This window comes from Pollicipes pollicipes, unplaced genomic scaffold, assembly GCF_011947565.3.
Source record: "Pollicipes pollicipes isolate AB1234 unplaced genomic scaffold, Ppol_2.1 Scaffold_531;HRSCAF=599_pilon_pilon_pilon, whole genome shotgun sequence".
NCBI classification, from domain to species: domain Eukaryota; kingdom Metazoa; phylum Arthropoda; class Thecostraca; order Pollicipedomorpha; family Pollicipedidae; genus Pollicipes; species Pollicipes pollicipes.
The window spans coordinates 1-18533 of NW_023596657.1; the positions used below are offsets into that span (position 1 = coordinate 1).

General features: G+C 55.8%; 1 protein-coding gene across 1 annotated transcript; it reads left to right on the forward strand.

The window, feature by feature from the left end:
- The first annotated feature begins 7785 nt into the window (after positions 1 to 7785).
- LOC119102016 (myotubularin-related protein 8) lies at positions 7786 to 18222 on the forward strand. The gene is made up of 15 exons (XM_037225393.1): positions 7786 to 7916; positions 8609 to 8725; positions 9227 to 9389; positions 9797 to 9896; positions 10210 to 10393; positions 10714 to 10848; positions 11438 to 11570; positions 11942 to 12174; positions 12461 to 12569; positions 13086 to 13227; positions 13575 to 13703; positions 14148 to 14274; positions 14965 to 15078; positions 16544 to 16684; positions 17396 to 18222. Exons 1-15 carry the CDS (start codon positions 7893 to 7895, stop codon positions 17549 to 17551), a joined length of 2007 nt encoding a protein of 668 aa, XP_037081288.1. The 5' UTR covers positions 7786 to 7892; the 3' UTR covers positions 17552 to 18222.
- The last annotated feature ends 311 nt before the right edge of the window (positions 18223 to 18533 follow it).

Consider the following 18533-nt stretch of genomic DNA (forward strand, 5'->3'; position numbering starts at 1 on the left):
CACTACACATTAGTTCCTCTTTTGGTGGTCCAGCTCATGGGCGCGGCAAGAGACTTGGCAAGGTGGGGGGCACAATGTTGACAAAGGGTGCCCTGACAGTGAAAGCCTTTGCCCAAAACAAAATTTATAATATATAATATATTATATATATATATTGTTTTGGGCAAAGGCTTTCACTGTCAGGGCACCCTTTGTCAACATTGTGCCCCCCACCTTGCCAAGTCTAAATGCCAAGCCAATATATAATATATATATATATATAGATATATATATATATATATATAATATATATATTATAATATATACATACATCATATCATCTTATATGACCCCTTTGTTATTGAGGGTATGTTTTTCTTATATACATATATGTATATATATAATATATAATATATATATATATATATATATATAACCAATGTAACTCAGAAACGTTGTCACAATTTTTATCTGGGTTATTCAAAAATAGCAAGGATTCTGCGAATGTACACTGAAGATCAAAATGGGCCAGCAGTTTGTATTAACATGGCCAGGCCACGTTTGTCTGGATATCTTCAATACTCAGTCAGAACTGAGTAGCGGCACAAGTTTTGTAGCGTAGGTTCGAGGATGCGCATTCGCGTATCTTAAGAACGAAAGCAAAACTCGACACCAGGCGTTGTAGCCTCCGTGGGCCGCGCAACGTCGGTTTCCCAGACGCGCAGTGGTTAACGCAGGCGCGTGAACCACTACACTAACGGCACCCGGCGCGCAGGCTCAAATGTTTTGTCTCACTTGATGATTCTGCAAAATGATAAACGTTCTCAGGCAAACATGGGATAGCCTTGTGCGTTTTGAACACATTTCGACCCACTCCATTCAGCACTCATGAGACCGCTTACATCTGTCCGGTTAAGGGGCCCCTCGAGAACAGCACTACGGGGCACAGTGTTGTTCCCGGTCAAGAGGTGAAGACCCATTCTGTTCTACCGCGGCGTGTTTTTTGTTATTGTTGTTTCGTTGTTGTTGTTGTTTTTTTTTTTGCTGTCATTCTGGCGACATGGGCGGCGTCCCGCGGCCTATCCGGAGGTCATTGGAGGGATACATCATATCGCATTGGTTCGCTCCCTGACGCGGGAGGCCTTCTGGCACGCGCAGCTGACACATGCTCGACACATGAACCGTTCTTAACGCAGCAACGTCCGTGGTCACCGCAGGTGGTCAAAATTGACACATGGACTCCAGTTGGGTTTAACGGGTCGATGTTGGAAAAGCGTTGGAGGGCCCACCGCTCGGAAGGGGGGGGGGGGGGGTTCTGACTGACACAGGACTCTTCTATCACCTCAACTGCCAGACGGGCCCGACCAACGCAAGAGATCCTCGGCCATTCGGGCTCCCGTCCCCGGCCCTGTTACGCAAATCTTCCCCTGGCCGATTCGGGGTCCCTTGTTGACACAGCATGCCCTGTTAGGTGTTGTGGGCCCCTGAACGATACAAGAGCCTGACCAATGTAAATCGCAGGCCCGGCCTTGTGCCTGCTCGGGAAATAGGCTCCCAGAGCTCCGTCCAGCACGGAGCTGACTGTTCGTTGCTCGTCGTCTCTGGCTGAAATATAGGAGCGCGCTGTCTGAGTGTTTGAGGGGTCCCTATCATTGCAAAAGATCATCTTACTGACATTTGAGATCACGGCCCCATAGGCGGGACCCTTAATGTGACCTGCAGCCATCCCTTCGGACCCTTCAGCCTTTCCATCGGGCCCTTGATCCTTGGCCTCGAGAGACCCTTCAGCTCCTCTCCGGTCTCCTCAAGCACCGCTCCGACGCGGGGCCACTCTGCCAGACGGCCCCTATTCGGCACTGTGGCCCGGACTGACACAGGAGCCCCTCATTAAGTCAGGGACCCCGAACACTGCTAATCGCAAAACCCGGTTTCGTTTCTGTTTGGGAAATGGGTCTCAAGAGCTCAGAATGACATGGAGCCGACTGCTCCGTGATCGTGGTCTCTGACAGGCTTGGATACCTGCGTTGTCTCAGAGGTTCCTAAAACGGTGCAGGAGGACCTCAGACTGATATTTCAGGTCATGACCCTACGGGCCGCGATTCTTTATTGACGTCCTTCGGGCCCTTATGCACTTCAACCGGGCTTTGATGGTCGGTTGCGGGCGGGCCGCCCGGGCCCCTCTTCGGGCCTCATCAAACACTTCCCTTGGTCGTCTCGGGCCCTTGCGAGCTCAGGGCCCTCCGTTAGGCTTTGTTGGCCCCTGACAAGGCCCGCGACCAGTGAAAATCACTTGGCCTCGGCTTTGTAGCTGATTTGGGAAGTGGGTCCTCAGGCCCATACGGACACGGAGCCGAACATGTGGGACAGTGGTACCAGACGAACATATAGGCCCATATCGACTCAGGGGGTTCCCGATCGGGGTAAAGGGTCCTCTGACCGTTATTTGAGGGCCGTCTTCGCAGGCCTGGCCCCTAAATAAGACCCCGACCAGTCCCTTATGCCCGTAGACCTTCCAACCGGGCCCTAGACCGTCGGACCCGTTGACCCCTGGGCTTTTCGGGGCCTTCTTGAACACTGACTCTGGCCGACTCGGGGCCCTTTGACAAGACAGGGCTCCTGTTAGGAGCTGTAGCGCTGCAAACAATGTAAATCGCTGGCTCCGACTTTGTCCCTGCTTGGGGAATGGGCACCTAGGCCCTTGCCGCCACGGAACCGACTGTGTGCTACTGGTGGCGTCTGACCGAAATATAGGCCCCTATTGGCTCAGTGGGCCCCTGGTCGGCGCACAGGCCCTCTGGCTGGCATTTGAGGGCCCGTTCCTGCGGGTCGAGGCCCCTGAATAATACCCCTGGCTGGGTTTTCTGGTCCTTAAATCGGATCCTTAATTGTAGTTTTCGAAGGGCTCTTTGGGCTCTCGTTTGTGCCCCCCCCCCCCCCCCCCTCTGTACGCGCTATTGGTTCAGCTCATTCCACTCCTACGTCCCGACGTCGTAAGGCTGCTTGAAGGCCGAATTGCTTCACCCTGTTTGGTAGTAATTTCCTAGCAAAGGGTTTTCGCGACCGTGTGCCATTAGAACTTCCCATCGTCAACCACGACGATTTATTGGTTTTTCACCAGTTCTGTACGTTTGGCTTCAACACATAAAGTTCTCAAGGAAAATATGGACTTCGTTCCAGACTGAACATAATGCAATCACAGCAGCTGTGTGCGTGTTTTGTAGTTTTCAATCTTCAATATTATAGTTCTCAATAGATAACGTGACTGGCGTCCATTTCTGTGCGATAACAAAATGAAGAGCGATGGTGTTTTCAATCCCGCCAGCAAATCTTAGAAGCATTTGGGGCACTCCGCTTAAGAACGCTTGTATAATTAGCGCCCCTTTAACAGAACGCAGCAGCGTGCTCAGAGCATCGACGTGTTTGTAGCGGCAAGCCAGACAGAGGAACCCCTATGCAGGGTTATATTGACTGCACCCGTCTTGTTGGTAACAAAAAGTGGGCTGGCTTGATAACTGATCGTCATTAAATGCGGCAAATGCATGCTTCCCATCCGCAGAAGACAAGTGCAGGTGTCTAAAGGTCGAAAAAACACCTAAAGGTTTGTTGCTAGCGATAGCCTACACGCATGGGCATTGGATACCAGCCTTAAACCCTGGTAAGGGTTTACCAGCCTTACCAGCTATCAGCCTTAGGCATTGATAGTGTCGCACTGGTAACGGTCTTCATTATATTCGAACAGGCGGCGGGGAAACAGCGGCAGCGGGGGAGTCTGCGCTGCCAGCTCGAAGACCGTTCTAGCGGTGCCACCAGTTGTGCTGCTAGTGTCTTATCCACAACATGCTTGACCCCTGCTCCGACGATCCCGGACGTGGCAGACCATGCTGCCGTGGAAGATAACGTGTCAGCTAGAATTTTCTGCCAGTCACCACCGGAAATGTCCATTGTCGAATGCCACTGCAGTCAGACTTGAAAAAACCCGAGTAGGGCGGGATTTTAATGCCATCGCGCAATTCAGTGTCACAACCAGGGGAGTTGGAATTTGTACGGTCCGTAGGTGTCGCGCACCCTCACTTTCCGAGGAGGCAGGGCATTAGCCCCACCTTCCATGCACGCTATGGCGCTGTATGAAAAAATCGTTCGCGAAATGGGGTTTGTCACGCCCATTTTTTTAAACGTTTCTTCGTCTAATGTCATAATGTGACCAAACAGAGGTCGTTTATCCATGGGCGTCGCCAGTGAGGGGGGTGGATGGTTCCAGCTCTCTCGATTCCAAACAGCGCCCCACCCGCACATGAACGGCAAAACTGGAAACGCCCTTGCGTGGCGCCATAGGCGGAATGACTCGCTTGCCAACTTTTTGCCACGTTACGCGATTCTGATTTTGCATTACAGAGTAAGGTTTATACCAACACAACATATGCGATATTGCAGTGCTGCGGCTTAGGTGGATCGACCGTAGCCCGAGAAACTCTTGGAAAGTCTGGGGAGAGAAAGTCTCCAGACATTTGATTCAGCTGACTGCTGATGCTTCCAGATATACGCAAACAATGCGCACAGGGGCGTCACTTCTGCAACCGTCTGGTACGCAGTGTTCGTAGACGCGGGTTTCCGCGGTCTCGGAGAGTGAATCGATTTCGCGCGGACCGACGATCTAGAGTTCATTTCGGATTTGGTTGGGGACGGTGTAGGTGGCTGAGCTCCTTGGCACATCGTGCCATTGTTGCGTGAGTGTAAATAAGCGGCGTCCTTTGTGGTAAAGTCCGAAAAGGTCTGGAAGTATTTGACCATACGAGACACGCGCCGAACGCCTGAATTCATCCACGGGAAGATTTCCCTCTGGTTGACAGGTTGAACCTAGATATAGGTGAGCTACTCCTAGCCTCAATGCTTTTTGGGCTGTTTGTTTCTTAGTGTGCTATCTGGTTATTCAGTGACATTTGTGTGTTATATGGATGCGATTTGCTATTGTGTGTATTGGTTGTGGTGTACATTAAGTTCCATCTTGATGTTTGAAAATGTTGTTTGCCATGCATTTTCAAGCTGGACTGTATTGTCTGCTAAAAGGTGAGCATGGTTGCAGGGTAACACAAGGTTTGATTGAGCATAAATATTTTTGTGGTTATTTTGATGGAAGGATATTTCATGATGAAGCATAAATTTCATTGACTGTGCTTAGCTCTAAATGTTTTGAACATGCACATATGTCTGCAAATGTGTTGCCCAAACAGCCTGTGAACTATGGGGGATTTCAGGTGTCTAGGTGCTTTGGCATCCTGAATGTACCATACTTCCCAAGCTACCATTATCTGCAGGATGGCTGACAGTTCACTTTATGAGGCTAGTAAAGAACTGTTAAAGAGTTACAGATATAAGAAATGTGGGATTGACTAATTGCATTTTATGAAATGCAAGCAAGTTTTCCTGACTATTACTATGAATTATACATTTGGCACTATTTCTTAGGTCATAGATGATTTATGCAAAACATAAGCAGGTATGCAATTTAATTGTCTCTTACTTGTTTAGAATGTTATGAATGTGGAGACATGACCATTTAATATAATGCAGTTCAAGTAAATGATTGCAATATGGATGAAGAAATTTCCATATTATGCATAAGTACAGCATATTTTCCACTGTCTTTATCATGCCCTTATCACTGCATGTCTGTATCATATGTATTGGCAAATACTTAGGTACACTTGTTAGTTGTCCAGTCTGCAAAAAAACATATTTATGATTGCTGCTAGTCAAAATGATTGCAACATACACAAATTATCACTGAAATGAATATATACTGAATATGCTGAATCAGATAGAATACACACCAAGTACTGGCCTAGTTGATAGTTTAATATCAGGATAATTTTGATGTGTCCTGAATGAGGCAGACCCATATAATGTTACCAGATACACTGCCATATGGTTCAATAATTGATCACACTTCAAAAACTCACTACCAGTATCATGTGTGCACATCTTATTTCTGTGTAATTGCTGGACAGAATTGTCACATTGAGGTTATGAGTGTGTAAAATCATCAGAAAGATATTTTGATTTCTTTAGTTATTTACTAGCTGCTCAGCAGCACTTCATTGAGGCATAATTTCTAACATAAGGTTTGCAACCATTTGCTATGATAGGATGGTATAGCATGCACCAAAAAGCACACATCCATGTGGCATTGCATGACATTTAGTTTTTTCCCATATACTGCTGCTCTCCCTATTTTATCTGACATAGTTGGCAGTCCCATTGGCCCCCTTTCTGCCAACTAGCTGAGCATGGAGTGTAAAATGGCCACCTACTCCTTTTGCAGCAGTGCTGCCAGCTTCAAGGTCCTCTCACAGTAGCTCATCTTTTTGGGATATGCCTGCAGGATTTCCAGCATATTTTTTATGGAGATATGGTCAGGAAGACCCTGGAACTGTTGTCCCAGGATCACTGATGGGTCCATTAGTGCCACCATTGGGCTCTCTGTGGCATGTGAGTGGGCATGCTATCTTGTGTGCAGATGAAGGCTGCCTCATCAGAAGCCATTTTCTGGTGATTTGTGGGGTGTGTGTTGGTCCCTTGTTGCTCCAAATGACCTCTTTATGGTTGTCCTTTCCCCCAATTATTACATCATTATGCTTCAGCACAGCTCTCACCCTCGCATCTTGCTATTTTATTTTTACTGAAGTGTGACTTATGTGACCCCTTTGTATGCTGTAGGGCCTACTGAGTGATGCTACAGTAAACAGCAGTGATAGACATCTCCCAGCCCCTGTTTGTGAATTTGACTCTCTGGTCTCCCTTCAGGGCAGCTTTGACATTGACAGTTTTCACCACCTGGCTTGCCTGTGGGTGCTGGCTGGAGTATTTGTTGTCATCAAGAGATCCTCCATGTCAAATATGCTTCTTCCTTCTTGGCTGACTCTGCCCTGGACTATTCACATGACTCACACATGTGTGCCTTACTGGGATAGGCCCTTTTAATAGAACCCATGTCTGCTGTTCCACCATGACAGATATCTGTGGCCTGTTAAGATAAGTGATTTGTTGAATGATTTGCATCTGTTGCTCAAGAAGTTCAAAAAATGCACACCATGTTTCATTCTTGCTTCACATAATCATTAAAAGTGTTAAAGGTGGAGAACCAAATGTGCTAATGGATAATGAGAAAAAAAATGTATGAAATGCCTTGTCCATTAAGAACAGTGAGCAGTGCCAGAAGACCATGTGTTATAGCTGCTTTACTTTGTTAGGGATGACCACTAATGGAGTTTTTGTTGAAGGTGGCTGACATTTCATGTTTTGTAATCAAACCATGTGGTGAGTGGTTAGGAGCTGATTATTATCTGTTATTTTCATATAGCACACCTAGAAATAGCTTGAAATTATGTTCTTTGTGATCAGTTATGGCTACAGGTTGAACTGCAAGATCCACAGAAATGGGTCACTACCTGAAGTCTGTGACCTATGGGCCTTGTCCAGGAATGACAGCCCTGCTTCCATTGTTGCTGAGCATCATAATATTGTTTGAGGTGCACAGTTCGCATAAATGGGGTCTCTTGTCATCGAGGCACAGTAGAAATACATCTGACTCCAACCTTTTCAGTACAATTTCAACTGGAATCTTTAAATCACTTATTTCAAGCTAGTCAGGGAGAGAGAGAGAGAGCGAGAGAGGGCGAGAGAGAGCGAGAGAGCGAGAGAGAGAGGGAGCAGGAGTGTGAGGCGCGCCACGCAGCGAGCATCCGGAGTCCGGCCCGCGCCAGCCAGTGACGCCGAGCCTGCCACTGCCCGCAGGGTCGGTGGGGCCGCAGGGGGTCACCGTGGACCAGTTCCTCAAAGGCGTCGGGCGGCAGCTGTCTCAGCTGCTGCCCGGCAACAACGATGTGGAGACGGGGGTGCGCGACCAGCAGCAGACGATGGAGATCATCAAGAAGCCCAAGGTGGGTGGGGGCCGCTGCTCCCGGTTCGCGGCGGGCCGGTGCGCCGGCTCGGTCGCTCGAGGTCTGCCCGGCCGGAGGGTGGGGCGGGGCGCCGGGCGTGGCCTGCCGCTGTCGCCAGTGCCAGGGTGACTATGTCGTACCTGTCTGACGGCGTTACCAGTGTGCGATCTGGCCTACAGATGTGTGCCTGGTGGCCCCCCCCCCCCCCCAATATCCCAGATCCCATATGCATGGAAGCTTATGGGATCCTAGATCCACCCTTGGGATCCAGGTCCATCTCTGCTGGTTTATACAACTGATGCAAACTACACCGGAGACTTCTACTTCATGCTGTAGTGAGTGCGCACAGGAAACGTGTGCTGTTGTTCCTGAAATTTGGTAGAATTGATAGTTTTTTCGGATATGCGACGATTTTTCAACTAACCTTTTCTTTTGTCTAAATCCTGGAGTTAATGCTGAATTTTTATAGATGCTTTGTTTACAGAAGAAATTGAATGCGGTCTGTGCGACAGTTTTGTGCCGCGCACGTGTAGTCGTACAAGCACACATGCCTGTTCCATCCATCGTGTTGCACCCCAGTGGCGTAAGGTGAGGCGCCTCGCGTGGTCAGAGCCCATGCAGTGCGGTGGCGTCATGCGCGGGCCGGCCCAGCGAGCCCCTGGTGGGCGCCTAACGGACGCGCCGCGCCGCAGGTGGAGAAGGTGCGCATGCTGGAGCGCTTCACCGCCGCGGAACCGGCTCCGGGGACCCTCTACCTCACCGCCACCCACCTCATCTTCGTCGACCCGCGCAACAAGAAGGAGACTTGGGTGAGCCGGCCCGCTATGGCACGAGGGACGGGGGTTTTAGGCAGCCGTGCAGCGTGCTTTGACAGGAGGGGAAGGGCAGTCGGGCTTGATGATAGTCCACGTCGTGCCATTGTTTATATGCGATCACAGGTAGGGTTGTGAGCTGGCGTATCCGCAGGCGCGCCGACATTCCCACGTAGCTTCCTGCTTGCACGCCTCGTTCCTATTCCTAAGCTGTGTTTGGTAAAACTGACCCTGGTGAGATTGTTAGTGATAATATTCTGCTATTTTAACGGTTCACTTCGATAGACGTGTAGGCGACAACAAACGCCTGGTGATAGCGTCGGGCGCCACGGCGTTTCCCGTCGGTGTTGCCGCGCCCGCCCCGTTTCTCACCGGCTCGTGACCCCGTGGCCACTGCAGGCTGTTGTGGCGCCAGCGTGCCTGGCAGCGGCGCGCGGCCGGCGGCGCCGTTCCGGCGTCGCGTCGCGCTGCTGACGGACGCGGTCGGTCGCGCCGCAGATCTCGCACATGCACGTGGGCTCCGTGGAGAAGCTGCCGCTGACGCCGGGCGGCTCGCCGCTGCTCGTGCGCTGCAAGAACTTCCGCTCGGCCACGTTCGTGTTTCAGCGCGAGCCCGACTGTCACGACATCTTCACGTCGCTGCAGCAGCTGTCGCAGCCAGGTGCCGTGCTCCACCGGCGCCGGCCTCGGTTCGGCGGCGCTCAACGCCGTGCATGCAGGCTCATTTGCGTTTGGTGCCGCTTGAATTCGCTGGACGTGAAGTTGTTCTATTTCTGGCGATGAGGATGGGAGGTTGTGGGGTACGTCATTTGACCCACGTGTTCGGACGCCCGACCGTGGAGGCGAAGGGCTGTGATCGTGCCACGCCTGGTAGATATCGGCATTGAAGCGTGCCCCGACACTTCCAAACATCCGCGCTTGATGAACTCGCTAGTACTTAGCACGTGACGCCGTTCTCTGCTGCCTGACGCGCTGAGGCTCGCCTACAGCCAGCTCTGCACCGTTCTTTGGTACTGCGCCTCGACCGTGTGCTGGGCCTTGGACCCTGACGCTCCGCCGCCGTTCTAGTGGAACTGGAAGACCTGTACTGCTTCCACTTCACGCCGCGCAGCACGGAGCTGCGCCAGCCCGACGGCTGGGACACGTACGACCTCAGCGACGAATTCAGGTCAGTGCCGGCTCCGACCAGCTCATCACGCCGGCGCCCCAGTCTCTGACCTGTCAATCATGTGGCGGCTCCCTGGTGGCGCCGTCTGTCCGGTCCCGTGCTTATTAAAGCTGATCATGAAGTGTTTTCACGTAGTTTACGTGCATAATTCATGGCGTCATAAGGCCACGTGTCACATTTCGCGGTCATTGCGTTCAGTGGCGTGCATTGCACAGGAACTCATTTGGTGAGGCATGCATCACAATTAACGGCCGGTTGCTGGCGGCCTCTGGCGTCCGGCCGGCTGTAAGGAACGCCGCGTGCCCTGCGGCAGGCGGATGGGCGTACCAAACGACGTATGGGCGCTGACGGACATGAACGCTGCATACGAGGTGTGCGACACGTACCCGTCGCTGCTCTGCGTGCCGGCCGCCGCCAGCACGGCCGTCCTGCTCGGCTGCTCGCGCTTCCGAAGCAAGGGCCGCCTGCCGGTGCTCAGCTACCTACACTCGAATCAGGTGGGCGCTTGACTGCCACCGCCGCATCAACTGCGTGCGTCGCTGGCAGTTGTCGGGCAAGACGTGCGCTTCTGGTCCTTTGGCAGTTGTCGAAACAAAACATGACTCGCTGTGCTGTGACCAGTCAGATGTCCAGTTCGGCGCGGTGGGCACAACGTGGCGCCAGGGAGGCGCGTCTCGTGATCTCGTGATTGGTGGCGCGCGCATGCCGTCGCCGCCGCGCTGCTCGTGCAGACTTCAGTCAGGCAGTCGCCGGGGGCGGCCGGTGACCGGACGCCTGCCGCCGGGCCGCTGACCGGACGCGCCCTGCGCTGTCGCAGGCCAGCATCTGTCGGTGCAGTCAGCCGCTGTCCGGCTTCAAGGCGCGCTGTCTGGAGGATGAGCAAATGCTGGAGCTGCTACGCGGCACCAACCCGTCAGAGAAGCTGATGTATGTCGTGGATACGCGGCCCAAGGTGAGTGAACCGCCCGCGGGGGACGTGTGACATGGGTGACATGTGAACGGGTGATGTGTGACACGGGTGATGTGTGCTGCAGGTGACGTATGCTGCGGATGACGTGTGACTTGTGCTGTGCGTGACATGTGCTGCGGGTGACATGTGACGTGGGTGACGTGTGCTGTGGATGGCATGTGAAGTGGGTGGCATGTGCTGCGGATGATGTATGCCGCGGATGACATGTGACGTGGGTAACGTGTGCTGTTGATGACGTGTTAAGTGAATGACATATGCTGCGCATGACGTGTGACGTGGATGACGTGTGCTGTTGTGCGGCGCTTGACAGAAGGGGAATTCAGTGAGTATGTCGTAATGAGGCTAGTGGGACATACAGAGCGAACGGTTGGAATCAGTATGCACGATCTTGGGTTGCGTGTTCTCCTGTCACATTTGCGAGCCGTGACCAAGGGGGATGGGGAGCGGGCGGGCACAAGGCTCACCGAGCCTTTTGCCCGTTTCCTGTTGATTTTTGCCATCAGTTGATATGTGAAGTTGCTTGAGCATCCGACTATGAGAGCCTGGTCTATCTTTTCCCCGTGGTTTGCAGATCAACGCTATGGCAAATAGAGCGTCAGGGAAAGGCTACGAAAACGAGAACTTCTACCAGAATATCAAGTTCTACTTCTTCGGCATCGAAAATATTCATGTTATGCGAAATAGCTTAAATAAACTGGTGGAAAGTAAGTGCCCGTTTTTGGATATGGCCATATGTTTGATAGTTTGAAAGCTCTTGGCAAGAAGCTAATGTTTTGTCTTTGTCGTCAGCTTTATAAGAAATATAAGGCTACGATGCTTTGTTTGTGCACTCCACTAAACTGGCGGCTCAAAAAGACCTCACTAGTCCGGATGAATCAAATCATCGTATTCCACAAATCGACCAAAGTCTCCACCAGGGTCGCGTACCTCCCAGGTGACATCCCGTTCGTCAGAGTCGTGACAATGCATCGTTGCCAGACGGTTGCCATGTTGGCGCCGGATGCCGCCGGCCGCGACCGTCCCCCGCGGCGCCGCCGCCGCCGCCGCTGACCGCCCCCGCCCGCGTACCCGGCAGCCTGCGAGAGCAAGACGTCGGCCATGTCGACGTTCCTGTCGGGCCTGGAGTCGAGCGGCTGGCTGCGGCACGTGCGCTCGACGCTGGAGGCGGCGCAGTTCGTGGCCGCCTCGGTGGAACAGGGCGTGACGGTGCTGGTGCACTGCAGCGACGGCTGGGACCGCACCTCGCAGACGTGCGCGCTCGCCGAGCTGCTGCTCGACCCCTACTACCGCACCATCCACGGCTTCCAGGTGAGCGGCAGATGGCGCTCGCCGCCCGCCACCGCTCCCGCGGCAGCCGGGGCACAGCTGGCGGTTCCCTCGGCAAAGCCAGACCAGTCTCCCTGGACTGGCGGCTTACAACGATCGGACCCTATTGCAGGGAGACCAGTCTGCCACAGGCCTTGGGCTTGTTTTGTCACATTGGTGTGCGTCGTACTGCACGTATGTGTGCTGTTTTCTTCCGCTCGGTGGGCTGGGCTGTGCCTTCCGTGAGCGGCGGCCAGCTCTGACGGCTCTGGCCTCCGCCGCCCGGCAGGCTCTGATCGAGAAGTGCTGGCTGGCGCACGGTCACAAGTTCACGGACCGCTGCGGCTTCATCCAGCAGGACCCCAAGGAGATCTCTCCCATCTTCACGCAGTTCATCGGTGGGTGCACATTGCGGAGATCGTGACTCAGTGTCGTGATTGTTACCTGTGACGGCTAAGCGCTGCTCCCTGTTGTTCTATATGTCCTACTGCGAGATCCCCGCTACAGGAGCGTGGGGCCCGGCCACTGTCTGTTGTCGTGTCCTTCCAAAACCGAGTCCCGCTGTCTCGGCTTGTGCGCAGCTGGCACATCCGTGTCATGCTCCACCTCCGCTTCTGACGGCTGACGTCCTACCGTGACCCTGCGTCAGTCGGTGTCGAGTGTCTAGTATGTGTGTGGGTGTGGGTGTGGGTGTGGGTGTGGGTGTGTGTGTGGGGGGGGAGGGGGTGTGGGTGTGTTGTGGGTGTGAGTGTGGGTGTGTTGTGTTCAGTGCCGGATTGAATCAGCAAATGTAGCTCAACTCCGACCGCGTGCCTAGTCAGCGTCGAGTTGAGTCAGCAGCTGTAGTCCATCTCCAACCCTGTGTTAAGTCAGTGTCGAGTTGAGTCAGCAGCTGTGGTCCACCTCCGCCTCAGATGCGGTGTGGCAGCTGAGCCAGCTGCAGCCCCAGGCGTTCCAGTTCAACGAACGGTACCTGCTTACCCTGCACGACCACGTGTTCTCGTGCCAGTTCGGGACGTTCATCGGCAACTGTCACAAGGACCGGCAGGACCTGCGGTGAGTCGGCAGCGGGTGACGGCGGTCGAGGGCCCGGCGGCAGGCGTGGCCTGCCCCGCCGGCGGAACCCGGGACACGGCCGGCGGCCGGACGCGGGGTGTATGGGTTGAAACGCCGCCGAGCTCGCTGCTGAGAGAATGACCGCAAGTGAAGTAACGCTTCACTTCCGGACGGCGGCGAAAGTCTTTGACATGGGCTTGTTAACGTACTTGGTGGGGCATTGGCCTCCGACCTTGTCTTCGTTTACCCCGCGCCTTCCACATGCACGGTGTTCCCCCTCCAGATCTCCAAGAGAACCCCCGGAGAACGCTGGCCCTCCTGACGCTGCCGTTGTTGCCTTGCCTCAGGCTGTCGGAGCGCACGTACTCACTGTGGGGCCTCACGGCACAGCACCTCAGCGAGTACACCAACGCGCTGTTCGACCCCACGCGCTTCCCGGGCGCGCTGAAGGTCGGCCTGCCGCCCCAGGTTGTCCGGTGAGTGTCCGCTGGCTTTGCAGACCGCGGGCCCCGGGTGGGGCGAGCGTGTGCTCGGAGGCGTGGTTTGGCGTGCCGCCAACCGAGCGTCGTCGGCGGCGAGCGTCGCCCCCGCGGGGCTTGGGTCTTGCTCTTATGCGCTTTGAGTCGGATGTTGCTGCGCTCCTGGTCAAAGTCGCGTGCTTCGTCGTTAATACTGAGGCTGGAAAGTGCCCGTCAACGTCCATGTAACCAACGTTTGTTTTGGAGGTTGTCAGATCCAGTTGCCAGTTGAGGAGGCAATTCTTGTGACTAAGTTAAAAGAAAAGCTACTGGGACGAAAATCTATGCACGACTCTGTCGTCGTGCTGCCATATTGGTGCCTCTCCGGATGGAGCGCAGGACCGTACCGTGACCGATAACAAGCAGCTAACTTCACGTGCCCGTTCGCCGCGCGCTGGCCAGGTTCTGGCGCGGTATGTACTCCCGCTTCGAGTTCGGCGTGCATCCACGCGAGTGCCTGCTGGAGGTGGCCAACTACCTGTCGGACCACAACCAGTCGATGCGGGACCATATCCGCCTGCTCGAAAAGGTAGGCGGCGGCTCTGTCGTGATGGATCAGGGTCCCTGGCCCGTGGGTAGGATAAGTTAGTGGTCGGGTCTGCCGTCGCTGACTCGAGGTCTGCGGTCCGTTTGTGTAGAGATTAGGCTTTCAGGCGTGCCGACCTCAGGACACGGCGGCGTCTGCTATAGCCACCGCCTGGAGAGCAGTGCGCTTGTCTGTATGGGGCCGGTAGGGGAGCTTCGTCCTGGGTTCGGCTCGATCGGACGCCATTTGTTGCGGCCCGGAGCGGACGGCCGCCGTCGCCGCTCCGGGCGGGCGTGTGGCCAGCCTGCTGTTGTTTCTTGTGGCCCGGGGCTGCAGACGTGTGGAGACCGGGAGCGGGCGGCCGCCGTCACCGCTCCAGGCGGGCGTGTGGCCAGCCTGCTGTTGTTTCTTGTGGCCCGGGGCTGCAGACGTGTGGAGGCCCGGAGCGGGCGGCCGCCGTCACCGCTCCAGGCGGGCGTGTGGCCAGCCTGCTGTTGTTTCTTGTGGCCCGGGGCTGCAGACGTGTGGGGACCCGGGGCGGGCGGCCGCCGTCGCCGCTCCAGGCGGGCGTGTGACCAGCCTGCTGTTGCTGGTGGCCCGGGGGGGGGGGGGGGGGGGGAAGGGGCAGGCGTGCGAGCTGTCGGCACGCTCCGGGCCGACGCCGCGTGCGTGACCGTTCGCGGCGCGTTGCAGCGGATAGGCCAGCTGGAGAGTCGACTGAACAACGCCGATCCGGAGAGTGGCGAGAGCGCCGACGGCGCCGCCACTGCTGACAAGCTGGCCGATCGGCGCCACATCAACGACCAGGTGAGGCCGGTCCGGTCCAGTCTACCGAGCAACGACCAGGTGAGGCCGGCCCGGCCCAGCCTACTGAGCAACGACCAGGTGAGATCGGCCCGGCCCAGCCTACCGAGCAACGACCAGGTGAAGCCGGTCCGGTCCAGCCCACCGAGCAACGACCAGGTGAGGCCGGTCCGGTCCAGCCTACCGAGCAACGACCAGGTGAGGCCGGTCCGGTCCAGCCTACCGGGCAACAACCGGGTGAGGCCGGCCCGGTCCAGCCTACCGAGCAATGACCAGGTGAGGCCGGCCCGGTCCAGCCCACCGAGCAACGACCAGGTGAGGCCGGTCCGGTCCAATCTACCGAGCAACGACCAGGTGAGGCCGGCCCGGTCCAGCCTACCGAGCAACGACCAGGTGAGGTCGGCCCGGCCCAGCCTACCGGGCAAATGTGCCCTCTGGCAATGGCCTGCACCGACGCCGGTGGTGCGTGGGGTGCGGGTATTGCCATCTTTTAGAGCCGGCCAGTTAGAGTGACGGCGAATGACTTGGTCACGAATCACGAGGGCGGCGATTTGCGGCGCAACATTCGCGTCACGGCGCTGCAGTACAAAGCCCAGCCCCGCATTTTAAATTGGTTATCTGAGAAAGCCTCTTGTTGCGATCAGCCAGCTGCTTTTTTTCTGGAGAGAAGCTGTTGATCCTGATCCTTCAAACATGATGAGAAAACTGTGACGTAAAAACTCGGGAAAATTTTACATTAATTGTAGGGCTCCTTTTTATGTTGTGATTGTGTGATCGAATACATCGGTGGGTTGTTTTTGCGTGGGACTAGAGGTAAAGCCCACATTTAGCTGACTAGTGGACATGGGATCAGCGGTTGTCCGCGTTTTTTATGGTATTGTTATCATCTGATCGTAGAAACTGCGGTAGCTTTCAGTCTACAAGAAGCAGCGCACCACAGACGGATGCATTCATATACATCTAATACCATCAGATCGCAAACGGATATGCCCAAGGTGTGCTCGGCTAAAGAGGGGCATCGTGCATTGCGTGAAAATAAACCCCATGGTTACCGGCCGGGGCATGGCTTAACGATAACATTTACGACGCAAGCAAACTGAGTGTGGATTTTGGCTGATGAATGCGCGCGTTTCACAAAAGAGAACCGTAGGATTGGGTTGCCTCTAACCCGCCCGGTTTACCTCAGTTTGTTCAGTTTGCCTGCGATGTCATTTGATGTCATTTTACAGCTGATGCTACTCTTTCGATTGTACACGTCTGCTAATAATTTAACCTGGGTGCTGCCGATCTATTGGTTTTAGATGTCGGAAGGATTCATTCCTCCGTTTTTTTGCTTGCAAATATTTGTTCATTGTTTTTGATCGGAATGCCTGGGCGGTAGATCAAAGTGACTGTTTGACTGGCATTGTCTGTGCTGGGCTGGACGGTGACCTCGCCGGGCCGGCGGTGACCGTGGCCGGGTCGACAGGTGAACGCCAATCTCCAGCTGCCGCCGCTCAGCGTCGATCAGCTGACTCGGGAGCTGGACTCGGTGGCCGTCGACTGGGTCTCGCCGCGGGGTGTACGCGAGTGCAGCTGCACCACCTCATTCGACCACTTCAGCAAGAAGGTGAGGGGGGCGCCGACCGCCACGCTTGGGTCGGTGCGGTGCCGGTGCTGTTGTCAGAGCCAATGCCAGTGCCAGTGCCAGTGTCGGTGCCGGTGCCGGTGCCGGTGCCGGTGCCGGTGCTGTTGTCAGAGCCAGTGCCAATGCCAGTGCCAGTGCCGGTGCCAGTGCCAGTGCCGGTGCCGGTGCTGTTGCCAGTGCCAGTGCCAGTGTCGGTGCCGGTGCCGGTGCCGGTGCCGGTGCCGGTGCCGGTGCCGGTGCCGGTGCTGTTGTCAGAGTCAGTGCCAGTGCCAGTGCCGGTGCTAGTGCTAATGCCGGTGCCGCCGTGGAGTAACTGGATAGATCCGTTGCCGACTGGGCACGGATATGACTACTGGGTACCTCATTGGCCTACCACAATGGCTAACGCATAACGCATATGCACCAACTAGTGTGTAGCGTTGTTGTAAAGATCGCAAACCTTTTAACGGCGATGAAGCATTTGTTGTGTGGAGCTTAGCCGGTGTGCTCTCGTATTAGGTAAAAGTCGGCCCTGAAATCAAAACGCTGGTTCATCGACTGCCGCTTCTGTCGCACACGAAATCCACATTTGTGTGGGAAGTTCGCACTGTGCCGGTGTCCACATGTCCGCATGAGGTGAGGTGTGTATGCAGGGAGGGGGGGGGGGGAGGGGCGTGGCGAGCGTGCCAGCTGACCATGCGCCCGGCCGGGCAGTTCCACTGCTGGCGGTGCGGCGACATCTTCTGCCAGCGCTGCCTGGACCGGTGGCAGCGGCTGCCGGGCCACCTGCAGGGCTCGCCGGCGCCCGTCTGTCGGCCCTGCTACAGGCTGCTCACCAACTCCCAGTCGGTCGACTCGCAGACCGCCTGAGAACACGACTTCAACCCCTGGCGACAGCGCGTCGGCGGCGCCGCGCCCCGGCTCCGCATCCGGCCCGGCGCCACCCTCGACCCCTACTACCGTCCGCGCGGCGGCGACGCCTGGTGACGAGCGGGAGGCGGCGGCGGTCGCGACGCGGCGTGTCCGACCCGGCGCCACCCTCGACCCCTACTACCGTCCGCCGGGCGGCGACGCCTGGTGCCGAGCGGGAGGCGGCGGCGGTCGCGACGCGGCGCGTCCGACCGGCGCCTGTAGCCGCGTCGACCCGTTGGACACACTTCCGAGATCGTGGCAGGTTTCGTCGGAGTGGTGGCTGCTCTCCCGGCACTCTTTGTGGCGTGCTCTGGCGCAAGGTTAAATCACAGGCTTACGCTTTGGACCGGACAATCAGGCTACCTGCACCTCGTCGTAAAAAATCATGCGCACCAAAATTTGAAAATCAGGGCGCCGTAACCGCGGCGCGGCGGCGTCTGGACCCGCCTGCCCCGCCCGCGCAACACTGGTGCTTCGCTGACGTGTCCCGGCTGCCGAGAGAGCTGGCGGGCGACAGCCGGGCGGCGCGGGATGGTGTGGGGTCGTGCACGGTCGCCCGCCGGCGCCGGTCAGGGGTTGTGAAGGCCGTCTGCGGGTCGTGGGGGAGTCAGAAGGTGCAGCAGCGCAGCTGGTCGACAGAGCGCTGGAGAGGGGGGGGGGGGAGGGCGGGGAGGGAGGAGGGGAGGCGGTGCCAGTCTCAGCGCTCTGTTCTGATAGTTGACTTGCGGCGGTGGTGTTGAGCACCATCTCCTCCGGGATCATGATGGCCTCGTATGAATTGCCTTTCTTGTCAGGGTTTCATTCTGACAATCTGTTTTTCCCATGTGGTTTTACTTACGAACATTTGGTTTCTTACGTCGTACCTGTCTTGCATTCATTCTGGGTGGCGTTAGTGGACGTTGCTGACGTTATCCAAACCAGGCACACCTGTCGGGAGGCG